Source organism: Vicia villosa, unplaced genomic scaffold (genome assembly GCF_029867415.1).
Source record: "Vicia villosa cultivar HV-30 ecotype Madison, WI unplaced genomic scaffold, Vvil1.0 ctg.000045F_1_1_3, whole genome shotgun sequence".
NCBI classification, from domain to species: domain Eukaryota; kingdom Viridiplantae; phylum Streptophyta; class Magnoliopsida; order Fabales; family Fabaceae; genus Vicia; species Vicia villosa.
In genome coordinates this window covers 264824-281891 of record NW_026704979.1, presented here as the reverse complement: position 1 = coordinate 281891, position 17068 = coordinate 264824, and the positions used below count along the sequence as shown (strand labels likewise).

Here is a 17068-nt window from a genome sequence, read left to right as displayed (position 1 = left end):
CCGTGCGTTGAGCCATCTCTGTAACAGACTGAACTCAGTACAATTTTCATAGAAGATGTTTTATTTCTGGTCATAGCCCTCAAATCATTTGTTGTATTGCATCTCATGTTTACTGAAATGAACTCTCTACAAGTTTACCATTTGTTGTAATGTATCTCATGTGTATTCTGAGATTTTTCTTATATTTGATGCAAAATGTTGGAAGACTTAACTGTGTTTAGTATTTGAATCTGCTTTATTTTTGTTATTGTTCAAGGATATTGAAAATTCTAATGTTGTGTGTATTACAGTTCAAAATGTTATTGTTTAGTATTTTTCTTCATTTGATTAATATTGTTCTGTGACCATTTTGTAAACATGTGCCACAAGTAGTGATTATCATATAATGTCGTTTTATGGACTATATTGCTTTATAGATTATCAACAATATGTGTGAAGGAGTTATGTCTAGTGGGAGGGCACATGGTGTAGACATATGATTTTTTTCAACCATAAATCACTAGTTTTGGCTACACTTTCTAAATACATCTAAAAATTAGATTTGAAAATTGAAATGTATGTTTATATTTTTCTGATTTAAAATACAATATTGTTTTTTCTTATGCATTTTGCTATACCAAATTTCAAAACAAAAATATATAATTATTTCATTCAGGGTTAATGACTTTTTGGTCCCTCTAAATATTGCATATTTCATTTTTAGTCCCTCCAAAATTTTCCTTTAAGAAATCGTCCCTTCAAAATTTTCCGTCTAAACTATTGGTCCCTAACGTCAAATTTGCTAGAGATTAGCTACGATTTTAGCCACTGATTAGCTACGAAATTTGACGTTAGGGACCAATAGTTCGGAAGAAAAATTTTGAAGGGATGATTTCTTGAAGGAAAATTTTGGAGGGACTAAAAACGAAATTTGAAATATTTAAAGGGACGAAAAAGTTCATTAACCCTTTCATTCATTTTTTATTACATCATTCAAAAGTCAAAATAAAGTCAACGAATGGGATAAAGGACAACCTATCGTGGCGTTTCATCAAAATTTTGTGTCTTCTTTTCGTTTTAATGTTAGGTTTGTGTTTGAGATTTGAAGATTTATTAAAAAATGCGTTTTGTGAGGACGAAAGAGAAAGAGAACTCACATATAATTTTCTCATATTTTTAATTTTTTATACTTGTTTGATTTATTTATTTTAAAAAAAATAATAATGCCATGTGTCAGGTCTTAATTGGTAGGATTTCAAATAGTGGAGAGGATCTGTACAGGACCCCCTATGGCACTTATGGTGAGTGCGTGTTAAAATGACCACATGATTTGAATCATAAGGTCTAGATCTGTTATATTTGTTTATTTGATCGTGACCATCTGATCTTCACCAAATGGCCCATATTTAACTGACACCTTTTACCCTTGTTTTTTTTTTCTTTTTCACTTACTTGAACTTAGTTTTGTTTTGGGCTTTGATCTCTTTACTTATTAATTATCCCTATTTTCTGCATGCACCCCCTTTTAGTTAATTCTTATTAATATTTTTTAGCTATTGATTTGTTTAATTTTTTTATGATTAATATGAATAAATAAAATTCCATTTTAATAAAATCAAATTTAATCGACTTATTTTTATAAATTGGTTAATTCACTGATGATTTTAAAATTGATAAATTCTTCTATTTTTTATTTATCAACTTATGTTTTTCAAATAATTTCAACCATTTCACAATTAAATCAAAAAACACATTCAACACCTAACAAAATACAAAATCAGTTCCAATTAAAACTAGGTTACAACCCTTCTATTTGTAGGATTAGACGACGGACTCCTATTTGGAACTTTTCACTGGAAGTATGTTTTCGAGGACGAAAACTCCTTTAGTGGGGGAGAGTTGTAACACCCAATTTTTTCTAATTTTAATTTAATCGGAAATTAAATTATTATTTGGAATTATTCGGTATTTTGTGGAATTATTTGGAAAGAATTATGAGATGGGCTATTGGGCCAAGTGTGGTGTTAGTAAAGAGGGGGTGCTATGTTAGTAAAGCCCTTTACTAATTAAAATGTTATTTTTCATAAAAATAAGGAAAATTGGGAGAAAGGAAAAAGGAACGTGAAAAGCAGAGCAGAGGAGATGAGAGATTGGAAAACTGGTACGTGAAGAGGAACAAAGAGGAAAAGAACCAATCAAGAATCTTTGGCTAAGGTAAGGGGGACTCTCCGGTTATCATCTATTATCGTGTTCTTAGATAATAATATTGATTAGGGATGTTGTTGAGTCAATTGGATTATATGTTGGGTTTAGGGAGGTTATGAATTGATGAATATTGCATGGATTATTGATTGATTATGTGTTGTTTTGATGTGTGATGATGAATAATGATGCAATTGATGATTAACTGCCTGTATATGATGTTTGGAGTTAGTTTTGGACTCAAATTGGGTGAGATCGCAGGATCTGACGCAGACCTGAAAGTCTGTGAAATCGCCAGTTCGCGCCGCATCCCAGTGTTGGCGTCACGAAGGCGTACTTGTTTTTCTCGCTTCACGCCGCGTGCATATGTTGTGCCGCGAACGCGTTTGTGTGGTTCAGGTCGCGCCGCGAACTTTGGTTACGCCGCGTGCTATAGCGATAGTTGTTTTCTTGAAAAGTTAAATGATGTGCAACTTTCGAACCGTATATCCGTTTTTAGTGCCGTTTCGAGCACGATGAATCTTACGAGATAACCTACGTGTTATAATGATGGAATGAGGTGTGAATCCAATTATTTTTAAATATGATTTTATTTCTTGGTGAATGATGTATTGTACATATATGTGATGAGATGTGTTAAATACATGCTATGTTGAAATATTAATCATGTGATGATTTGTTTAATTGGATGATGTATTGTTGACATATATGATGAAATGTGACAATATAAGATGTGGTTTTGAAAAACATTATGATGTGATAACTTGTTGAGAATTATATGATGTTGATTGATTGTTTTTGGAATGATGTGGATACATGTGTGTTCTTCTTATTGATGACGATGATGATGATTGATATGGACACATGTATGTTCTCTAATGATGATGATGATGATTGATTGTATTTGAATGATGCTAATGTATATAAACATACTTTGATGATGATGATGATGAAATGGGTATTTGATGATGTTACTCATTATACTTGACGATGGTATAAGTATGTTCATGTATGTTTGTATTCATTCATATTCATTGATGATGCTGTATCCATGATGATGCGTTGGATCAGTGAAGGGCATGATTCCCATTGTGTGGAATCAGTGCTGGCAGGGCCGTATCTTGATGATGTTGGATCGGTCATGGGTTATTCCCATTTGATGAGGTTGGTACCACATGCATAGTGTCAGTTCATACATATGCATACTTTTATAACATGATTGGAAGTCTTCCAGTGTTATAAATATTGATGATGTGTTGGTTGCATGTTTTGTTGAATTAATGTTAAGTATGATTGTCTGTTTGAAAGATGTGTTCCGTTGACATTTGTGTAAATGATGGATGTTCCTGATAATCTGAATATGATGAAATTGGGTGAATGATATAACTATGATGTGTTGTTATTTAAGATGCAATAACATTTGTTAACTGTGATGAGACTTGTAACACCCCCAACTCTATACTAAACAAATAAGGCATACATTTGCGTAAATCAGAGTAAAGAAGCATGCATCTCACGAGGGTGTTACACATATTTCAAAATAAAACAAACATTTTATCTTTAAACATGCAATGGTCATTTCCAAATAACACAGGATTTAAAACAACATGCAAATCACAGCGGAATAATCATCTCATCAAATAAATGGTAAAGTCGAATGATTCCCATACATCATCCACCATATCTCAACATCTCGGCTCAAGGCCATTCATCAACAAAATAACGTATTCAAATACGAAATACAGTACGAGTAAACAAATATCTCATAACAACAAGTCATAAATATAAACCCAACCCCATGTGTTACATATGACCAGAGCACAAGTGACTACTTAGTCACGACACCTTACAAAGATATAAATCTCTAAGCTAAGCCTCCTTCGAAGCATCGCTATCCATGAAACCTGCATGTTACCAACAAAGGATAACATTCAAACAGAAGGGTGAGAATTCAACTTCTTATAGATAAATATAATATGGGAAATGTAAAACACAACAAGAATACATTTCAAGAATTCATCACTCTTCACATAAACATGCATCATATGCAATTAATCAAGATTCACATATTCATGTCATACAACTTAGCTCATTCAATTCCATATAATCAAACATGATTTCTAAGCAATGTATATAATCATGTTTCACCAACATGTATATTCTAAGTACATATCCTTTTCGACAACATAATCATATTCTAAATATACAAGTTATCATCACATAATCAGATATACATGTTTTTCCAAATATATAGACATGTATAAGATTCACCGATGTATCACAAGTATGAACATATATCACCAAATGCACATATTCATCTCTATCCCATTTCACAAAACATCATAGAATATATTTACATCATTAGAGTCGTGTCATTAATATTACAAGTATACACGTTATCACCTCTCTTACACATGTATCATCCTCAATCAAACATGATTCACCTATCCACACATATATACATATATCATTAGTACATATAAATTCACATCTACATCACATATGTTTCAATCACATATATCACATTCATAACACAACAACTAATTCATATCAAATGAATCACAAATCCACATATATGCATATCCACCAACATCATTCCACACAATTCATATCACATAAATCACACCAACAACAATATTTCACACCGACACGTGCGACTCAAGTGTGACTCAATGCGATATGCATGTGGATCCCTCCGTTATCATTTTCGGTCACGCTGATTGCCACTCTCTACGGACAAGATAACCACCTCAAAGCCCCATACTCGTTAAGCTTTCAAACCCCATACTCGTTAGGTTTGGGACAAGCAAATAATCTTCGCAAGATTACCCGACATTGCCACTTTCAAAGACTCATGCTTGTGTACGTGTGCAACAAAACAAGACTCATGCATTTAAGACGATCTCTCTATCTCTTAAACTACACAATCACATCTTTACAACTTTGCACAACATTACACAACATGACTTTCAATCCAATATCACACATCATATTGCATTTATCAATCAATCACATAGTTCATGACATTAACATCTCATAAGGCATCCATGAACATTAGTCATACAAGATTCATCCATAACATACACATATAACTACATGTTATTTTCAATTAACATCATAATTAAATTAAACAAATGCCAATCAATCCTACCCTATCATATAGAAAATCTCATTAGCTTCCTAACACTTCGAACGACGCATAAAACGGAGTTACGGATCAAAAGTTATGGTCTTTATAAAATCTGCTCAAAATTGAACCTCGAGGCCGACGCAAACTCAGTTAGGTCGACTCAAAACTCCTCTAGGTCGACCTAATAGAAGGAAAAATAGATTTTTGGCATTCTGGACTGTTTAGGTCGACTCAGGTTCTGCATAGGTCGACCCAGGCTGCGTGAAAACTCAGATTTCACCATTTTTCTTCCCTAATCCCCTCATACAACATCCATTAACCCATACACAATCCCTACATCAATTGAAAACGAATTTTGCACATATACAAGGTTCCTAAACATGTTTCTAACCATGGGTCATTCATACAACACATTAAACATGAACAAACCACAAAATCCAATTGATTTCACATAAATCCTATCATTTTCTAAATTCATGAAATAGAAGAATAGAAAGCATACACAACATTATCCAATCATATAAACCTATAAGAACTTGGATTCAAACCCTTACCTCTATTCAACTCCTCCAATCTTCAAGAATCTCACAATCGTCTTCTTTTCCTCTTCTCTTCCCCAAAATAAATCATAAAACACAAATATGCATATAATTAGATATTTCAATTAATTAGTAATACCACATAATAATTAAATAAAAAAATAATTAATAAAACACACAAATAAGCTAATAAATAAAATATCTAATAAAATCGGGCTGTTACAAGACTCACCCTTACTATTGATATTTTCAGATTGAGGATAGCTGCTTTCGACTTGGTGAGGATTAGCTCATAAGTCAGTGTATTAGTGTAGCGTCAGGTGTCATGCTCTGATATTGTAACACTGGGGGAACGCTAGTTTAGAGTTTATGATGATACTCTACCGTGTTGTTATTGTATTAATTCTGTGGGATATTGCATAGATGGTGTTATGCTTATCCGTATGATGAATTTTCCGCTGTGTTAACATGAGATGTTTATGTATTATGATGAATTGTTCCTTAGTGAAAGCATGACAATGAATTTATGATAAATTGGTTTAAATTGAATTGTGGCACCCTTATTTTCATGTTTTACTCTGAAAATTGTTTTATAAATTTCCGCGGGGTTTAGAAGGGTGTTACATCCGTGTTGTAACATCCCGATTTTATTAATATTTTTATTAATTATATTAGTAATTATACTATTTGATATTTTTAATAATTATTTATTTATTTAGTTATTATGTGATATAATAGTTATTTGAAATATTTAATTGTATATGTGTTTGTGTTATTTGGGTTAATTATGTTGTATGAGAGATAAAGTTAATTGAGCCTTAGTAGTAGAAACATAATAGACGGATTATGGGTTAAGCCCATTAAGAGAAAAGAGATAGTAAGAGTATAAAATTAGGGTTTTAGAGTTGGAGTCTCATGAATTATTTTTGGGGAGAAAGGAAAAATAGAAGAGAGAAGAGAAAGAAGGGAGGAGCACTTGAGAGATGTGAGATATTGGATCGAACTCTAGTATGGCCGAAGGGTAGCTTCTTGGTTCGACAGGGTTAAGCATGATGTCGAAGGTTGTTCACATGCTTGTGTCGAAGATGCTAGGGTTGTTAACATGTTAAATTAGGTTTTAGTGTTTAAACTCTAATTTGTTAAGTTAGCTTGTTTATTAAGTTGGCTTGTGTAATGGGCCTTGTGGAAAAAGCCCATTAGTTAGTATGTTAGGCTTTATTATAAATAGCATACTAGTCTCTCATCATTGCTAAGTTGCAAATCCTAATTTAGGGTGAGAGAGGTTATTTGTTATTCTTGTAAACTTGTAATCTTGTTCAAAGAGAAAGTAAAAGAATAACAGTTATAACAAATTATTGTGTTCCTCTTCTTCCTTGTCCTTTATTCTTCTTTGGTTTATACTTTGTTCTTGGCATTGAATTCACAACAAATTGGTGCGGTGAGCGTGGAGAAGATGCCTTCAACAAAGTATGAGATTGAAAAGTTCACCGGAGTGAATGATTTCGGTCTGTGGCGCTTGAAGATGAAAGCCCTACTGGTTCAGTAGGGTTGTTTGGAAGCGTTGAAGGGAGAGGCAGCCATGAATGCAAAATTGACGGCAGCGGAGAAGACGAATATGATCGAGAAAGCACACAGCGCAATTTTGTTGAGCCTTGGTGATAAGGTTCTCCGACAGGTATCAAAGGAGACGACGGCATCAGGGTTATGGGTGAAACTTGAAAGTTTGTATATGACCAAATCGCTGGTAAATCGACCCTACCTGAAGCAAGCTTTGTATTCATTCAAGATGATTGCAGAAAAAGTATTGGCTGAGCAGTTGGATATGTTCAACAAGCTGATTCTTGATCTTGAAAATATTGATGTGAAGATCGATGATGAAGATCAAGCGCTGTTACTATTGTGTTCTTTGCCTCGATCACATGCTCACTTCAAAGAAACTCTCTTGTATGGAAGGGAGTCCCTGGCGTTTGAAGAAGTTCAATCAGCCTTGTACTCTAAGGACTTGAATGAACGAAAGGAGCATAAACCTTCGACTGTTGGCGAAGGTTTGGCCGTTAAAGGAAAACTCTTACGAAAGGATGGTAAGTTCGACAAGAAGAAAGGCAAAAGCCAGTCGAAGTCTTACAGTTGCGAAGCATCTGGCATTCGATGCTACCATTGTAAGAAGGAGGGTCACACAAGAAAGGTGTGCCCTGAACGCCTGAAATATCATGGAGGTAAGGATAATGGCAACGCTGCCATTGTTCAAGATGATTTCGAATCATCTGATGTTCTTGTGGTTTCAAGCAGTGACTCTAAGAAGGAGGGGATTATGGATTCAGGTTGCACTTGGCACATGACTCCAAACAAAGACTTGTTCGAGGAATTATGTGATCAAGATGGTGGATCAGTATTGCTGGGAAACAACAAGGCTTGCAATATTGCAGGTGTTGGATCTGTGAGATTCAAGCTCCATGATGAGTCAATAAGGTTGTTTACTGAAGTCAGGTATGTTCCTGATTCGACAAGAAAGGATATGTTTTCCAAGGAAAGAAAAGTATCCTAAGAGTCATGAAGGGTTTGAAGGAAGTCTTGAGAGGCGTGAAGAAACAAGGCTTGTATACCCTTGAGGCTGAAGTTGTAAGTGGTTCGACAAATGTTGCATCCACGAAACCTTTGTCAAAAACAGAAATCTGGCACATGAGATTGGGCCATGTCAGTGAAAGGGGTCTGGTCAAATTAGGGAAACAAAATCTGCTTGGTGGAGACAAAGTCGAAAAGCTGAAGTTTTGTGAACCCTGTGTACTTGGAAAATCTTGCAGAGTGAAGTTCAACAAAGGCAAACAAAGAACACATGGATCCCTTGATTACATCCATGCTGATCTTTGGGGGCCTGCAAGGTGTCCATCACATTCAGGAGCAAGGTATTTTCTATCCATAGTAGATGATTATTCCAGAAAATTATGGGTATTCATCCAGAAGACTAAGGATGAAACTTTTGAGAATTTCAAAAGTTGGAAGACTCTGGTTGAAAATCAGACTGGCAGAAAGGTCAAGAGGTTGAGAACCGACAATGGCCTTGAATTTTGCAATGAGGCATTCGACAGTTTTTGTGCTGCCTCTGGTATTGCAAGGCATAGAACTACTGCAGGTACTCCACAACAAAATGGTTTGGCTGAAAGGTTTAATCGAACTATTTTGGAGAGAGTCAGATGCATGTTGAATAGTGCGGGGTTAACGAAGGTGTTCTGGGCTGAGGCTGTTTCGACAGCAACATATCTGATAAACAGATGTCCTTCAACAGCGTTAGATATGAAGACACCTGAAGAAGTTTGGTCGGGACATCCACCAGATCTCGACAAACTGAGAGTATTTGGATGCGTAGCCTATGCTCACATTAGGCAAGACAAGGTCGTACCTAGAGCTCTGAAATGCATGTTCATGGGATACCCAGAAGGAGCCAAAGCTTATAGGCTATGGTGCCTAGAGCCAGGTCACAAGAGGTGTATCACCAGTCGAGATGTTGTTTTCAATGAAGCTGAAATGGCATTTAAGAAAACTTATGATGTTACTTGCCATGGTAGCACAGTTCGATCTTGAACTGGAACAGATGGATGTGAAGACTGCGTTCTTGTATGGTGACCTAGATGAAACGATCCTGATGAGGCAACCTGAAGGGTATGTAGAAAAGGGTAAGGAAGATTATGTGTGCAAGTTAAAGAGATCTTTGTATGGGCTGAAAGTCAGTTCTCGACAAGTTCATGGCACGCATAAGTTTCATTAGAAGTCAGTTCGACCACTGCGTTTACTTCAGATTTCGACCTAGTAATTCATTTGTTATTTTGTTGCTTTATGTGGATGATATTCTCATAGCAAGCAACAATTTTGAAGATGTGGCGAGGGTGAAGGCTGAACTCAATAAGGAGTTCGATATGAAGGATCTGGGAGCTGCTTCCAGAATTCTTGGAATTGACATTCGAAGAGATAGAAGGAAGTCTAAGTTATGTTTATCTCAAGAGGCGTACCTACGGAAGATTCTTGAAAAGTTTGGTATGTCGAATTCGAAGCCAGTTGTGACTCCAACAAACCCTCAATTCAAGCTGAGTATTTATCAGTGTCCCAGTACTGATGTGGAAAGAGCCTATATGAATAGCATCCCATTTGCTAATATAGTTGGTTCTTTGATGTATGCTATGGTCTGTACTAGACCCGACATAGCATACGCAGTAAGTCTTGTAAGCAGGTACATGGCGAATCCTGGAAAGGCTCACTGGCAAGCATTGAAGTGGATTTTAAGGTACATAAATGGGTCTCTGAAAAGAATCTTAATTTATGGTGGAGCCTTGGGTGAAGATGGTAAAGCAGCAATTGGAGGATATGTCGACTCTGATTATGCAGGTTGTATGGATTCCAGAAAATCTATTTCTGGATATGTTTTCACTATGTTTGGCATAAGAATTAGTTGGAAAGCAACACTTCAAAAGGTTGTTGCTCTATCAACCACTGAAGCGGAGTATATTGCATTAACTGAAGCTGTGAAAGAAGCATTGTGGCTTGAAGGTTTTGCGAAGGAGCTGAAACTTCAAGGTCGAGGTATCACTGTTAAATGTGATAGTCAAAGTGCAATACACCTGTCGAAGAATTCAGCCTATCATGAGCGAACTAAGCACATTGATGTGAGGCTGCATTTCGTCAGAGGAGTAATCGAGCGTGGAGAAGTCCAAGTGCTGAAGGTTTCGAATGAAGACAATGCTGCTAATATGATCACCAAGACATTACCGAGTTGCAAGTTTTTCCACTGTATGCAGTTGCTTAAGCTGCATGAAGAAAGCTAGTTTGTTCCCTTGATGTTGTAGAGTTAGATCCAAGGTGGAGATTTGTGAGATATTGGATCGAACTCTAGTATGGCCGAAGGGTAGCTTCTTGGTTCGACAGGGTTAAGCATGATGTCGAAGGTTGTTCACATGCTTGTGTCGAAGATGCTAGGGTTGTTAGCATGTTAAATTAGGTTTTAGTGTTTAAACCCTAATTTGTTAAGTTAGCTTGTTTATTAAGTTGGCTTGTGTAATGGGCCTTGTGGAAAAAGCCCATTAGTTAGTATGTTAGGTTTTATTATAAATAGCATACTAGTCTCTCATCATTGCTAAGTTGCAAATCCTAATTTAGGGTGAGAGAGTTTATTTGTTATTCTTGTAAACTTGTAATCTTGTTCAAAGAGAAAGTAAAAGAATAGCAGTTATAACCAATTATTGTGTTCCTCTTCTTCCTTGTCCTTTATTCTTCTTTGGTTTATACTTTGTTCTTGGCATTGAATTCACAACAAGAGAAGAAGAAAATTATGGAGGAAGTCATAATTTTCGCAGCAAGTTTCAGCATAGAGTCACCTTGGCAAATCGGGCATATCTCTCAATCCAACCGTTGGATCGTTATGGTACTTGGATACAACGTTCCTGACTTATAGAGGTAAGTTCTGACCGGAGCGATTTTGATTTTGAGGGTTTTAAGTTCGTCTGATAAGCTGATTACCGAACTGGTGTTTAGGTGTGTCTCCAATTGATGTTAGAAAGGATTTCTTTTGGAGAAAAACTCAGAGTTATGATGAAAGAGTCCATATTTACCAAGGTAAGGGTGGGGTTCGAATTATATAACCAGGGATATGATGATTGTATGTGGGATTAAGGTGTATGAATTTTTCCATGGATTATTTGTTGTGATTATGTCGTGTTGATTCGATGAAACTAGTTGTTGTTGTGGTGATAATTGTTGTTGTTTTATGCGAAGTTGCAGGATGTTTCATTGACGATGTATACCTCTATTTATTGGTACAACAACGATATAGGCTTATTCCTTTGTGACGATGATGTTGTTTGTTGTGTGTGTTTGTTGCATTCATATACATATGCATTTTTGGCGACAGTCTGGATTGACAAATTAGTGACGAAGGCTTATGCCTTGATGCCTCTGTTAACTGGCAATTGGCGATGGGGGCTGAAGCCATGGGTACCACATGCATGTGCAATTGTAAAGTCTCATTATATGTGGCATGAGTGTGATTTAATTGTGACGTGATGTGACTTGAGTTGTTGTTGAATATGACGATGTGAAGTGAATTGTGATAATGTGAAGTTGTAATTATAAGTTGTTATGCTAATGACTTGTTGTGACAGGTACCATCTGGAAGATAAAAAAATAGTTGTTATAACTATTATTATGTTGTTGTTGATTTTGTTATTATATCTGTACAATTTTAAATTGTTGTTATAGCTGTCGTCTGAAAGTTGTAAAGTGGTAATTTTGTATGATTTAATTCTGACATATTAATTATCATACTTTTGTTTATATTTTTCGATATCTTACCCCTTCTGAATGATGTTTCCCATACCGTGGGAAACGGACAGGTACTCAAGATAGCGGTGGAAGTTTTGAAGTGATTTTATGAAGTCATTAGTTGTTGTTAGTCGAGTTGGTGTCTTGCTCTGATACGTAGCACTCGAGGGGATAAAACGATTGTTTTAATTATTAATTATTTTCCTGAATTTTTATATACTTTTGGTTTAAATTGTAACTTAAAGTTACCGTGCAATGATGCTACGACTTGATTTGAATAGTTATAAAGTTTGTTGGTTCCGTTGCGAGTTAATTATTAAATTTAAACAAAGTGATTTTTAGTAATGATTTGATTATCGTTTTAAATTTATGTGTTATGTATCTATGTGAAGGCAAATAAGTCGTAACTGTTTTTGAAATGACGAATATGTGATACCTCAAATAAACTTGTTTGGAATTTACACTCTGATTTTCCGTATAATTTATCGGGTGATTTGGGGTGTTATATTAGAACTAGTTCAAGTGGTAGCAGGAATTTCTATGAATATGTACTTAACCCCTAGGTACATGGTTCGATTCCTGCGGAAGGCAAAAATAATATTTCCTAGGCAGCCGGTAAGCGGACCAAGGGAGAGTATTGATTAAACCGGTAACATGCTCGGTTGGCTGACACGGTTGATACGTGCAGCGGATATCGGGTTGTTACATTAAAAGGCGCCTTTTTATGTAACAGCCCGAGCCTTCGGCGTTCCCGGCACTATCACCTCACGATCTTCTTTACTCCCCTCTCTAATAAAGTTTTTGCCTTCCGTAGGAATCGAACCATGTACCCTGGGGTTCAAGTACATGTTCAATCCATTCCCACTACCAATTTAGCTACGGACCAAGGGGGGAGTATTGATTAAGCCAGTAACATGCTCGGTTGACAGACACGGTTGATACGTGCAGCGGATATCGGGGTGTTACACGTGCCCTCACAATTTCCTTCGAGAAGGGGTTCTGTCTCTCCTCGTCACTCTCAGGAGGTGAGGGAGTGTAGTGGTGATGGCGGGACGCTTTGGGGAGTGTCTTGGTTTGGAGGGCCTCCGAGTTGTCTTTTTCTTAAGCGACTCGTCGCGTACTTTGTGAGGGTAAGTACGTTTCTTTCGAAGCAAAAGGTCTTTTTTCTTCGAGGAAGAAATCCTCTTCTTTGACGCTGGGCTTCGATCTCGTTTTCGACCCCGGGGGCTCTCGGAGTCAGTTAGCCTGTGGCCGTACCCGGGGGACAGGCTACCACACCGAGGGGAAGGACTGTAGGACCGATAACGGTGTCTCCTTCTGGGTGGAGAGGGAGAGCTGGAGGGGGACCGATATCGGTGACGTCTCCTCGGGGGTGATCTGGAGCACTGCCTTCTTTCCAGTATAGCAATCCTCTTGTTCTGTTCGAACAAAAGATGATTGGTACGGTTGATTGCGTTGAGTAGAGCAGCTGTGGCCGGATCAACGTTTTCTGGGATCGGGATTTCCACGTGGGCGGAATTTGCATCGGCCACTAGGTCCTCCGGCTGTTTGGAGCTTTGGGTCGACGAGGTGGCCGTTCGTCGCTGGCTGGGCGTGCCCGTCGCGCTCTGGACGAGATTGGGCACCAGCAGCAGTTTCTTGAATCATTCGTTCAATGCTGAACTGGTCACTGTTTTGTGGGTTGTCATGGTTGTTGTCGGCCATGATGATCTCGGAGTAAATTGAGCTTTGATCTTTGTTTTAACGAAGATGGGGAAGTTGTTTCCCATAGACGGCGCCAGTGATCTAACCTGATCAGAGTGGATCGTCACGGCGGCTAGATCTGGCAAGTAGAACAGAATTAGGGGGGAGTACCTGCAAGGTTCTCCGATGCCAAAGTAAGTAGCGATCAGAGAAAGGGCAAGTAAGAGTTTAGGAAGTAGAGAATGAATACCTGACCCTCTAGTGAAAGAGGATATTTATAGTCCCCAACGATGGGCCAAGATTTCCTATTTGGGCCAAATCCAATTGGAGGCCCACGTGCTAGGAAACTGCTAGAACACCCTCTGCTAGGGCGGAGTCAGCAGATGACTCACGTTCTAGGTGAGCGTGGAGTAGGGTTCAGAGGTGGTTGACCGAATTCAACGCTGAAGCGTTATTCACGTGATCTTCGCGTGGACTAGTTCATAATGGTAAAGGGAAAATGGGCCCAAGCCGATTGGGTCTGCTCGGCTAGCTAAGGGACTTGGGCCTGCTCGGCCCAGTCCAGAATAATATATATATATGGCATTATTTTATTTATAGTAGTTTATATATATTTTTTATTTGAAATATATCAAATAGTAAAAAATATATATAAAGTAATTTAATAACTAACATTTATATATATAAGGCATTAATTTATTTATAGTAGTTTATATTTTTTCCTTATTTGAAATATATTAAATTGTAAAATATATATATAAAGTAATTTATTACTATAAATATATTTTTTGTTTTTTGAAATATTTTAAATAAGGAAAAAAATCAAAATACTAAAAATAAATTATCATTTATTTATAATTTATTTATAGTATTTTATTTTTTTTCTTATTTAAAATATATTAAATGGTAAAAAAAAATATATAAAGTAATATATTTTTAGTATTTTATTTTTTTCCATATTTGAAATATATCAAATTGTAAAAATCATATCATATATTCATATATATATATAGTAATTTAATAACTAACATTTATAAAAATTATGTATATATAACTAATATTTCACTCATCCTTTTACCATCTTCTCTATGCTCTCGTTTCACAAAATTGTTTTATATTTTTAACTTCTATACCACTGCTCCCATGGATATTCTTACAAAGAAGAAACAAATTCATTCTAGAATATTATTGCGTCCGGTGTTTGTTCCTCCTGAGCTTATCACGGAAATTCTCTCTCTCCTTAGTGTGAAAAACATCCAAAGATTCAGGTGCGTAAGCAAATCTTGGAACACTTTCATCTCTGATTCAATTTTTACCAAAATGCACATTAAGTTATCGTCTCAAAACCCTCATTTCATACTATCAATTCCTGAATACCCTCTGACTTGTGTGGTATCTGTACTCGTAAATCAATTACTCGAGAGTCGTTCACTAACTATTGCTAGTGAGACTTGCTTGAGTCCGAGATGGGGAATTTATGAAGTTGTTGGTTCATGCAATGGATTGCTATGTGTAATTTTCAATTCTATCACTAATGAAAAAACAAAGTACAAATTCTGTTTATGGAACCCAGCAACAAGGACAATATCTGAAAAATTAGGATTTTTTTGCGACTACGAGTCTTCATTAGGCCCTTTCAAGTTTAGTTTTGGTTGTGATTATTTAACAGGAACATATAAGATAGTGGCACTTCATACCCAACGAAATGAAGACGGTGAGAACCATGACGATGCTTGGATAAGCAAGGTGAGAGTTTTTAATTTAGGTGACAATCGTTGGAGAGATATTCAAAGTTTTTCGTCGGCTCCTCTAATTTGGAATAAGGGTGTGCATTTGAGTGGAACTATTAATTGGTTGTCTATTCAGGGTGCTTACATATCCTTGTCTGATGGAGAAAGATTTAGAGCTTTAATTCCAGATGTTAAACAATTGGTGATTGTTTCACTTGATCTTTCGACAGAAACATACAAAAAGTTTTTGCTTCCTAAGGATTTTATTGAGGTCCCGTGCCTTGAGCCATCTCTTCGGGTTATGATGGACTGCCTTTGTTTTTCACACGATTATAATAAAATTGAGTTTGTTGTATGGCAAATGAAGGAGTTTGGAGACCATCAGTCTTGGACTCAACTATTCAGAATTGAATATTCTAATATTCAAATCAATAACCCTCCCATGGAAGTTGACTTTTTTTATGTTGATTACATGAAATGCGAGATTCCATTATTGCCGCTATATATTTCGAAGGATGGAAATACACTAATATTGGCACATGATGAAATTTATGCAGTAATTATCTATAATCAACTAGATAATACTGTAAAGAGAACTAGAATTTCCAATGAAATAGACTGGTTCACGGCTGTCGATTATGTTGAAAGCTTGGTTTCAACTGATTGGAAGTAAGTTCTTTTAAACCTATGTACTTTATTTATGTTTCTTAAATTTTTTTACAATAACATATTATGTGAGAATAGCTTAGGTTAATTAAGCTGTAAAATGATTATATATCAATCTAATGATAGATACAAGCAAGTGACAAACTTGAAAATATTTATTGTAAAAATATAAGTGTTAATTTATTTCTATACATGATGATAATGATATTGTAATTGAATATATCTTTTAATGACACTATAGTAAATCTTATATGCTACATGCTTTGATTCATGATATTGTGATTGAAGCCTATATTTGTGTTGTTTCACTTTTAGTCTAATTGATATTTTGTTTAAATTATAGATCTGGAGAAGGGGATAGAGATGAAGATGATGATGAAGATGAAGAAGATGATGAATATGAAGATGAACTAAGTGACATTGATATTGGGTTTGGTGGATGGACTATCAAAGTATAGAAAGGAATCAGCTGGGAATAATAATCTTCATTTTGTTATATATGTAGCAATACATATGTATGGTATTTGCAAGTTCTCTCAGTTGTTGTTTGTGTCATTTAATATTCTAGCTTGTTGAGTCATAGTCCCTTATTCCAAAGACATTAGATGGCTTTCTCTTAACATGTTGGAGAATCTTTGTAAGAACTATTTATGTAACTTAAGCTCAGTTTATTGATAGTTTTAATTATTTTTCTATGGTATGGAGTTCAGCTTGGGTTTTATTATTATCTCTTATCCAGAAAATTGGGATTTAAAAATTCATATGTCCCATTTAGGTTTAAGTAATAATTTTGAATTGACTTTGATCTACACTAGTAAAATTAAATTAAGTCT

General features: G+C 35.9%; 1 protein-coding gene across 1 annotated transcript; it reads left to right on the top strand.

Moving 5' to 3' along the window:
• The first annotated feature begins 14982 nt into the window (after positions 1-14982).
• Positions 14983-16693, top strand: LOC131622967 (F-box/kelch-repeat protein At3g23880-like). Its single transcript, XM_058893971.1, has 2 exons — positions 14983-16238; positions 16597-16693. Exons 1-2 carry the CDS (start codon positions 14983-14985, stop codon positions 16691-16693), a joined length of 1353 nt encoding a protein of 450 aa, XP_058749954.1.
• Positions 16694-17068: the final 375 nt, after the last annotated feature.